At 34.6% G+C, this 10,796-nt stretch overlaps 2 protein-coding genes across 5 annotated transcripts in view; one reads left to right on the top strand and one right to left on the bottom strand.

The window, feature by feature from the left end:
* Positions 1-64: 64 nt before the first annotated feature.
* Positions 65-4,979, bottom strand: LOC140062251 (zinc finger protein 474-like). Of its 3 annotated transcripts, none has more exons than XM_072108381.1 (5): positions 4,908-4,979; positions 3,229-4,656; positions 2,889-2,903; positions 1,134-1,323; positions 65-791 (listed from the first exon to the last, which is right to left on the bottom strand). In XM_072108381.1, exons 2-5 carry the CDS (start codon positions 4,606-4,608, stop codon positions 646-648), a joined length of 1,731 nt encoding a protein of 576 aa, XP_071964482.1. In that variant the 5' UTR covers positions 4,609-4,656; positions 4,908-4,979; the 3' UTR covers positions 65-645. The 3 variants fall into 3 exon arrangements, with proteins under 3 accessions (XP_071964482.1, XP_071964481.1, XP_071964483.1); XM_072108380.1 differs by having other exon boundaries at positions 4,912-4,978; XM_072108382.1 differs by lacking the exon at positions 2,889-2,903 and having other exon boundaries at positions 4,912-4,978.
* Positions 4,980-8,725: 3,746 nt separating this feature from the next.
* Positions 8,726-10,796, top strand: part of LOC140062137 (sodium/calcium exchanger 3-like) — a 48,533-nt gene continuing 46,462 nt past the window's right edge. For both annotated transcript variants that reach the window (XM_072108200.1, XM_072108201.1), the window contains exon 1: positions 8,726-9,131. The gene's annotated coding sequence lies outside the window, so the exon portion shown is untranslated. The remainder of the gene's footprint in view (positions 9,132-10,796) is intronic.

The raw sequence follows: 10,796 nt of genomic DNA, 5'->3' as shown, positions 1-10,796 counted from the left end.
TTTTTCTTAGAAAAAAAAACACGCACACACGTCATGCCATATTTTCTAAAATTGTATTGCACTTCTAACAAAAATATACTTCAAAATGTGAATAAATCTATATAATAATAATTATAATTTGCAATTTAACAACATTAAAGGATGTATTGAAATAGTGAACATAGTACTATCTAGTGAAACATTCATAAAAGAGAAAAAAATGGATTCATTGCCACTAAAAATAGAACAATTTGACTTTAAGTAAAAAGACTATCTTCTTTGATCCCATGACAACAAAACGTTGTGTATTTTCTGGTGCAATGCTTATAAAGGTCTGTGTATACTATCAAACTTTATGTGAAAACAAATGTGATGTGCCCATATATGGACATGATGATGTCATCACTAACATATTTTAGCATATCACATATTTGTCAAGCTAGTTTGATAGTGTAGACAGAGCTTTAGCCACTTTCTGACAAAACACATTTTCTGTTTTAGTAGTATCTGAAAGGGTCCTGTGGCCAAAATGATAGTGCCAAACCTAGCAACCTAGTGTACAGTACATAGCAACCAGCTCATACCGCCGTTTTGTGTTTACTATCGCAGTATTTCAACATTGTGCAGTCAAGTGTACTGTATCAGGTAACTAGGTGAAAGGTGAAATTAAAACTTCGGTTTACACGATCTTTGATGCACAAGCAGCCTATCTGGGAGGAATGTACGGCCACATCGATCACATGGTACAAGAGCCTTCTGGGATGCTTCCCATGATGCTTGGTTCATTGCTGCTATGTCATAATTTCCATTAGCTGTGAGAATATATAAATATTTATTGGTTTTGACTAACATAAATGATAATACTGTACTACCATATGTATTCGAACAGATGCCCTAGGCAGTGGCGTAACGGCTATGAGTGCTCACTGGCTAAACCCAGGGGCCCTGGAGCTTATAAGTCCCATGAGCAGTGCACAGAGAAAAAAACAGGCAATAAAATATGCCGAAAACTTGGAAGGCCACTTAGGTTTCCTAAACTAGGGACCTCAGGCCTCTGCTTTACACCTCTGGCCATGGGGCGTTTATTTCAGGGAAATTTATTCCACTGCTGGCTAATAAAGTTTTTGATTTGAATCAAACATTTCTATACATACCAGTCAGAGTTCTCACTTCTGGTTTGACTGGTTCCGGTCTTCGTAGATTACGCGGTAACTTATCATTCTCTATATGCCACTTCTTTAAACACTGAGGTTGGTGGATTGAAATTGATTTTGTACCAAACTCCCGACCACATATGTAACACACTACTGTCTGAGGCCTTCTTATCACTGCGCTTTTTGGTTTCTAAAATTAAAAATATGGATTAGAATAGAAGATTCCTAGATCTATACATAACACTGCACACAAAGCTCTGTCTACACTATCAAACTTTATGTGACAAAAAAATGTCATGTGCCCAAATATGGCAGTGATACGCCTAAATATGGTAGTGATATGACATCATGTCCATATATGGGCACATCACATTTTTTTTATCACATAACGTTTGATAGTGTAGACAGAGCTTTACTACAGTAAGTTTCACATGAGTGCTATTTTTATCTTTGGCTATTATATGTTCACACAGATGGAATTATGGCGTATTAGCATACAGCGATGACAGCAAAGTGAAACTATAAACCACAGAGAAAAAGACACAGGGCAACGCTTATCACTATAACAGCGTTGTCCTTTAAGACGTGTTATCATTGTACATCAGTGTTATCATTGTACATCAGTGTTATCATTGTACATCAGTGTTATCATTATACATCAGTGTCGTACCATAAAATGGTATGCTAGACCGTTTTAGGCTGACTTTAATTAACCCTCAAATACACAAAATTTGTCAGCTCTATTTATTCACACTGGATTATTCACAAAGCATTATTAAATATCAAGACGTATTATAAATGATTATATTGAATTCCAATTCTCAGTTTGCGTCATAATTTGATTGAACTACAACTATTGATTTGAAGAATATTTAAATGTTGTTAATAATTTATTAGGCTAGACAAAGTAGAACAAGTTGTGGAAGCTTACAATTACAGATAATTGATCGGGGATTCATTCAAGTTTTAGTGACGCAAATAAAAATCATTATAATGTATTTTAAATAAGTTATTCCTACAAGATGTTATACATGGTACAAACTTGGCATCGACCCTATCATGGTTAATGGCATACAAAAATAAAGTTTTATGGATTTAAACTGATAGGATAAAGATACTCAATGTGTGTTGCATGGTTTAAAGGCCTTTTAAAGACACAGTTTTAAGAATAATATGTGAAGTCTTCATTCTATGAGGTTTAAATATATTCATAGGTAAAATACATACAACAGAACTTAAGGAAAACCGTAACAATAAAGAGCCAGTTGAGAAATGGAGTAGGCCTATCCAAAAAAAAAGAAATTGTACATAGGACCGTAGCCAGCATGAGGCAGACGAGGTGCTCTCCTTGTCTGAAATTTTTAATGTTTACCACCCACCCTAATTCCCCAGCATAGATCGTCACATTTTCTATAAATAATTATATTTGAGGCATCTTTGCCTCGTCTGTTCTTAACCTCTCGCTACGGCCTTGTTACATTGATTAGGATGGATAACAGTCTTTAAAGCAAACCTGACTTCACAATAAACTACACAGATGTCAGTGCTGTACAATCAAGTATTAATACAGAACATAATTTAGCAATTAACAGAGTTAACTCTGTGAAATCTCGCTCTTTCAAAATAAGAAAAAAGTTGACTGTACAAAACAAATAGCACAATAAATGATTACACAATCACTGATACTGTACAAAGTTACACATCACTAGTTAAGAATAATACAGTATTTACATAGTACAGTTTGTGGAGGCTTACCTTTTGTACTTTATGCTATAAATAATTAAAAAATAAGAAAAAATTATAATTCTACAAGGCAAAAATAAAGTGTGCGGCGAATCTAATGATTATAGTGTAGTTGTGCATCAAAAAATATTTTTATTAATAGAAATAAAAATTCATTTATTTTGCAATAATAATATTTCATTGGTGAGTGAATTCATGCATCTAATACTGAAACATTTAATAAGATACAAATTTAAACACAATGAAATTTATTATCATACAAGCATATTGCGGTGATATAAACAAAAATATTTAAGTGCAGATATTTGATAAAATAAATCATGATAAATTTTTTTTTAAAGTTTTTACTTACATAATGAGATGGCTTTAGAGTTTCAGGTCCAGAGCGAGTTATAGTTCTCGTCCTTGGTCGACACGTAGCCTCATGTCTTTGAATTCTATCCGGTAAAAATGTACGCTCACAATTTTTACAAGGCACCAGATTATCTTGACTAGCTTTCCAAGCAGCCTCGTTCACGTTTACACTAGTAGGCAGGCCCTTCTTATTCTGCGGTTTCTTAGGAATTGGTCTTCGCATTTCACGTGGTAAATTATCATTCTGTATCTTCCACTTTTTTAAACATTGCGGCTCATGTATGGGTATAGATTTCGTGCCAAATTCACGGCCACATATATAGCAGATGACAGTTTTTGGTTGTATTAAACGATGTACCTTTGTCAAACTTTCTGATTTATGAATGTTTGCATCATTTGCTTTCACAAATGGCGGATTACCTGAAGGATTTTTTTCAGCATTTATCATTTCTGCCGTCAGTAATTTAACACCTCCGGATTTAGATCGGCAGATAGATTCATGTTTTACGATGCGATCAGGAACAAAGGTACGCCCACAGTACGAGCAAGGAACAAGCATGTCGTTTGCAGCATCTTGCGCTGCTTGATTATAGTCGTACGTTCCCGAAGAGTTTACAGTTTGTGTTTTTGGTTTCTGTGGCGGCGGTCTTCGTAAGTGTTTTGGCAGTTGACTGTTCTGTAATTCCCATTTTTTTAAACATTGTGGTTCATGAATTGCGATGGACTTGGATCCAAATTCCCGACCGCAAATGTAGCATAGAACTGTAGGTCGTTTTGTAATTACATCAACAGCATTCGTTGAAGACTTTGTTGACTTGTTCATAGAATTTGATGAGCTAGATCTTGCAGAGCTATTTCTACTTTGACTTAAAGAAGGTGGTTGAAGAGTTCCATCCACAACTGTCACTCGACTTCTCTGTAGTTCAGTCACGGCGCTAGGATGCGATAAATTTGTAGTGCGAGGCCGTTCTTTATTTTGTGGATGTGCCGATTCTTTTCCACCCCATGATCGAGAAAAAGCATGATGGCCTGGTTTTAATTGACTTCCGTTGACCTTTTTGCACATGTTTTCATGAATCTCAATTCTTTCTGGTAAGAATGTTCTTCCGCAAATTGAGCACGGGGCTAACTGTCCAAGTGAGCTTTGGTGTGCAGCTTTGTTAAAGCGCTTTATGTCATCATTTGGGCGTTGACCATTTTTTATTTGTGGTAATACTTGTGGTTTCACTGGGGCTGGCCGCTGCATACTCTTTGGCAATGTTGCATTCTTGTTAGTCCATTTTTTTAAACATTGTGGTTCATGGATGCTGATAGAACTGCTACCAAATTCTCTGCCACATATATAACAGACCACTGATTGGGGTTTCACACCTGGCATCTCATAATGTTTGCTCTTATTATTGTTGACATCAGCTTTTCAGTTTTTCTGTTTAAGAAACATAACAATTACTGTTGTTTATTTATTCCCTGGAATTGGAAGGCTCTGTTCGTAAAGTTTGCAAGCGGAGCAAATGGCGACAGACGACAAGCCAAAGTACTCAAGTCAATATTTATGTTTTGACCCCTGCTCCCCTAACCAACTAACACGCCCCTACCCTAACCCTAATGTTACATTAGATTTAGTGTTTGATTGTTAATGTTATATTACGTTAATGTAAGTAAGAACTAAGTACGTACCTACCTTAACGTCTGTCCTCTAGCACACTTCTCTGACTTTAGTTCACGACTGCCTGTATAAAACTGACAGTGACTACTAACCCGGCAAGTAATGTATTGTCTTAGATTGTACGACGTACCGTCCGTACTTAAAAGATCCAATTTGTAATGTATACTTGACTACCATGGTAACAAAATCGAGATATTACTATTTATTGAGGGCGCTATATCTATTATTTGTGCACATAGTCACGGCTCTGTATTTTTTATATAAACTAGTATCATCTGATACTTATTGTTTGTTTTAGTACAATTGCTTAAAATCAAGAGCCTCAAGATTTATTTTCAAAATCCATTTTAATATAGGTACCGCTGTATTGCCCTAGTTGTCTGGTAAAGTTGCATGTTAATATTTTGTTATATTGACATTTCTTTGCCTTTAGGTCCACTTTTTATACCGGAATAAAGTAAAATAAATTTAACATAATAAAAAAATAAATGTTTATGATGAAGGGACTAAATGCTCTCCGAATGGTCAAATTGTATTACGTCACAATTCGTTAATGACAATATATATAATATCTCTCTTTCAAAATAAAAAAAAAGTCATTTTCCATGAACAAAAATAACATATCCGAGGTTCGAACCCCAATCTAGTAGAGTTGAGAGCATTCAAAGCCGACTCGCATTACCCGTTAAGCCACAACGTACATGACTGAACAGCTGATAATAGTCTATTTATACGTCAAATTGTATTACGTCACAATTCGTTAATAACAATAAAATCATGGTGTAGGTCGTAGAGGACCTAATTCAAATGTTCTCAATTTAAGGAAGAATATTTAATATATATATATATATAATTAACATTTTTTTGTATACTGACATTTTAACCCTCTAAATATCTCTCTTTCAAAATAAAAAATTCATTTTCCATGAACAAAAATAACATATCCGAGGTTCGAACCGAACCCCAATCTAGTAGAGTTGAGAGCACTCAACGCCGAGCATTACCCGTTAAGCCACAACGTACATGACTGAACAGCTGAACAGATAATAGTCTATTTATACGTGTCTTACGCAAAGCATCATTACATCATAAATATCTTATTAACCTTGTTAAAACTAAAATGATCAGTTAGCTCAGTCGCCTGAGCGTCGTGTTGCTGGTCGGTGGAATAGAGTTAAGGCTATGCGAGCCACTGTGTTTGGGGTTCACAGATCATACGTCCCCCTTTCCACCACACATCATGAGGCGATAACATCAATGCATCTGGTGATGTGCTGGAAACGACCCCAAAAGGCTGTGGCAGGGCCTTAGTGCTGAGGCAGGGAGAGCACATTTAACATCTTTAAAAAAAAAAATTTTTTCAACCTGTATTAGATCTCGTAAATGTTATGTTTGGCGCCCTCAATTTTAAAAGAAATTAATAGTAGGATGGAATATTTCATTGCAGGTGTACTATACGGAACGGTTTGATATGCCGTGCGTTGTTATGCAAATGAGTTTATACAGGTGTAGTGGGAAAGACAGTATTGTTTAGTCTTTCGCGATCAACATACCACATTGTTAAAGTTTGCTTTTATTAATCAATGTTACTACCTACATTGCTAGCAAAATATCCGATCCATGCAAGATATTGTATTATAATATGTTATGAATAAACGTTTATAATAGTTGGTGTGAATGGCCGCACCGTCCCAGAATAAACATTCTTTAAACAGATAGTTTGTCTCCGATGGTTTTTGTATGGGGTTAAGGGGAGTGAAATAAGATCAAATATAGAACATTTGCAAAGATGCCAATGTGTAGACCAACTTCGAAACTTAGATAAATTCCGCCGCCGGGCTAGGCCTTAGACATTTACGAAGTCGAGTTTGTTAAGTAGAAAATCCCACCTAACATTGTAAAGTCGATCTGGATAGTTGTAGACATACATTATCATAATTATCATAGGTGATTATGTATAATAATAAGTATAAGTGCAATTCTGGGGACTTAGCTCTATGTTCATTCTGAGCTCTGCCTCAACCACGGATGGCTAGTACTCTGGAGACTTAATATTTAATTATGTTTCAATGAATAGGTGTACCTTCCGTGGACAAGCTCTATTGTCCTGGTGAGTCTTAAAAAGTTTGTTTCAAATAATTTCAAATCATGTAAAGTACCATTTTTTCGGGCGGAAACCTACCAGCTCTATTTTTCAAAATTATCTTCGCTCAGCCCCAACCATGGTGGGGTACTGAAGACTCTTATACATTTGTTTCAAAATAATAGATGTCATTTCCGGGGACCTTGCAGCTCTATTTTAAACAGTTTGGTATGCTGTGCGTTGTCATGCAAATGAGTTTGTGCATTTGTAATGGGGAAGATGGTACATTGTTAGTCATTCGCAGTCAACGCACCACGCATTGTTAAATTTATTAAATCATGTAAATAAAACATTTTTGGGGTGGAAACCTAGCAGCTCCCCTCTTTTAGTTTGCAAAAGTAATCTCGAAAAAAAATCCATGTGGAAAAAGAAGCCCACCCAAGAGTACTGAAAAAACATTATGCGAAAACAACTGTTTACCTAGATTTCAATAGCATAGCACCCAACATAATAAGCACATTCTAAGTAAGCCTACTGTCTCTATTGTGAAATGATGCCGTCAGTTGTCAGAGGGTTGTCCTACTTAGAAGCTTATTTCATCCATAACTTGTCTGCTTTTCCCGCTACTTTTCTGCAGTAATGTCTTTTGATACTTTTAATGGAGGAGGCTTTAAAATACCTCAACAAACTGTTACTTACTCGTTTGAGTTTTATACTTTTAGACGTCACATGGAATTAATGTTATTAAGCAATGTACTTAGATATATACATAATGTTAAGTTCTGTTTACATTACGCTTCTCATAACATTATCATTATCTGTTGAATATTCATAATGCTATATGATTTTTTGTTTAGGCCTACTTAAGTCATTGTAAAACTTTATATTTTTATTGCAACAGATTTAAATTATATTTAGATTATGAAGTAATGTCATCTATTTCAAATTTTGTTTTCTCTTTTTATGGCGCAAACACCACTTTTATTCACATTCATATTATCTCATGTAATTACATAAAATCATATAATTTAACACATTTTTATTAATTCTAAATGTCGTTACAATTCATCAGTAAATTTTTACTTGAATTCCGTATTACCTCCCTTTTTCATTAGTTTTCTTATATTTGTCTATACACTTGACAATGATCATCATTATTTCTAAATTGATATAGAATTTAATGTTATGTTAGAAATTATGTGTCGTCACTAGTAGTACAAGATAATCACATTTGCTCCAAACATAGGCCTAATGTTAATACCGTAGGCATACACAGACCGTAAACATACCGTTTCTTCTCAAACAAAGTAGACGTACTATATTAAAACATCATTCAATAAAGATCATGTTTAAAGGGTAGGTACTTCTGTAATCCCTGGGGAAATGAAAACAAATTAACGTATGTCCCAGTTCTTAAAGTACCCACTTGGCCTAGTACTCAGAACAACATCGGCTGACGATCGTTTTCCAGTCAGTGGTTAATGCGCAGACTCAGAACATTTCCTCAATAAACCAATTAAGATAAATGTAAGAAATTATGATGATTATGTGCAAGAGTGCGGTTTATGAATAATTTATAATCGAAGATTCGCTACGCTTCATCGATTCTATTATTTAAACGCACGAAATGAAACAAAAACTATCGTTATTGTATTGGTCGTGACGTCATGGCTCTTAGTGACAGCTCCAATACAAAGTGTTAGTAGACAGGCTTCTTTAAATCATCATTGATAGACATGTACCAGATCAATGTACACTATTAGTGCATTGTCTTACAACGTTGGTCTTCAAGTCGTTTATATGAGCTAGGAAGACAAGTTAGCATCTTAAAATTGCAGTTAAGAACAATGCTCAAGAGAGGTCTTGGTCTTATTTATATTTATTTGAATTAAACTCAAGACAAAACACTGAACGATAGGGGTTGATGATTTACACCTGTAAACCGCCATCTACAAATCAAAAAGTTCGACGATAAAACTTGTCTATGTGTACTTTAAACAAAATTCAACCAGGATAATATGTGTGGAATTACTAGTGTGGTAGAGAGCTGACTTTTTCAAGGCAGCAGCAGCTGTATCGATTTATTGTATAACGTGCTTTGAATACAACTGATATTGAGTTGCGTACCGTATCGAACTATGTCTTAAAATAGGTAGGTTTTGTGTACTGATAATGGTCTGTTATAAAGTGTAGAGTTATGTTTGTCTGTTGCAAAGTACAATTTCAATGTATAACATTATTGAATACATGTTTTCAAGTCCGGGATTTGGTTTTATAATTATATGGAATATGAATTATCTGAAACGTCTATCTATCTATGTTTTAATTTAAGAACAAACATAAACATTAGAGACGGGATCATCGTCACATGGTCTTCTAACAAATCTCACAAACATTACCATACAGTGTATATCCAAGAGCACCACAATTATCACATTATTATAAACTCATGTATTTATATACCATAACTTCCAAACACGCCCGTACCTTAGTCACACTTTATTAGTAATTCAGTCATTGTGTACCAATGGCGGAATTTCCTCCAGGGCACAGTGTACCACGACCACCAACCAAAATTACAAATTTGTTTAATAAAACATGGTGTACCACCACGACCACCAACAACCAAAATAACAATTGGTTTAATAAACCATTGTGTAACAGGGCCACCAACCAAAATAACAAATAGGTTTAATAAACCATTGTGTACCGCGACCACCAACTAAAATAACAAATTGGTTTTATAAACCATGGTGTACCACGACCACCAACCAAAATAACAAATTGGTTTAATAAAATATGGTGTACCACAACGATCACCGACCAAAATAACAAATAGGTTTAATTAACCATTATGTACCACGACCACCAACCAAAATAACAAATTGGTTTAATAAACCTTGGTGTACCACGACCACCAACCAGAATAACAGATTGGGTTATTAAACCATGTTTACAAAACCGTCTGATTCTGCAGACTATCGCACTCCATCCGTCATTCTGTTTACTGGATGTTAATTTTAGAATTATGTATTCTTCTAAGAAACCGTAATGTTTGATGTTTCCTTTCCGCTCCTATATTATGTGGTTAAACTCATTTTTGCAGTATATTTACGATCATCTGAATGTGTTTAAATTGTAATGTAGGCATAATTATATTAGAATCGCTAACTTTATTTAAAATTAAAAGAGCAACATCACCTCATTGCATAATATTGAGACTAATTTGTCTTTACTGTAAACATTATACGGTGTACGGTATATATACAGTACTGAAAAAATATAATAATTAATAATGACTTATGAACACAATAAAAAATATCGCATAAAAGATATCGTTTATTTTGAGTTAAATTAGTATGTTCAATTGATTTCAAGACCACAGAAATCTTTCAGATATATTTTGTCTGTGTAGTCGGTATGTATACGTTTGTTTACGCTATTCCTTCACATCGCACTACAGAGTTTGTAATTCATGTAGTCATGTAAGTCTTCGTATAATAAACAATGGAACGTAATGTTACCTTGATTTTCATTGAACTTTTTAGGACTTAGAGGCTTAGCTTATTTGTCCCATTAGTTATTCTTGCGATAGAGGGTTCCAGTCATATACAACTCATTATAATAGATCTAATAATGCTGTATATAATACTGTATAGGCCCCTACAGGTATTACCGTAGTTAAAATTTTACTTGAAAGAATACGAATTATTACGGTACATTTCTTAACGCTCAGGTATAGGCATAAATTGATCATTATTGGAATGTATAATAAGTTAATATTAAGATGTAACAAACCAGATTTTCTCTCTTGCGA

This window comes from Antedon mediterranea, chromosome 11 (assembly GCF_964355755.1).
Source record: "Antedon mediterranea chromosome 11, ecAntMedi1.1, whole genome shotgun sequence".
Classification (NCBI taxonomy): domain Eukaryota; kingdom Metazoa; phylum Echinodermata; class Crinoidea; order Comatulida; family Antedonidae; genus Antedon; species Antedon mediterranea.
Note: the sequence above shows the minus strand (reverse complement) of the source record. Positions and strands in the feature narration are given on the sequence as shown.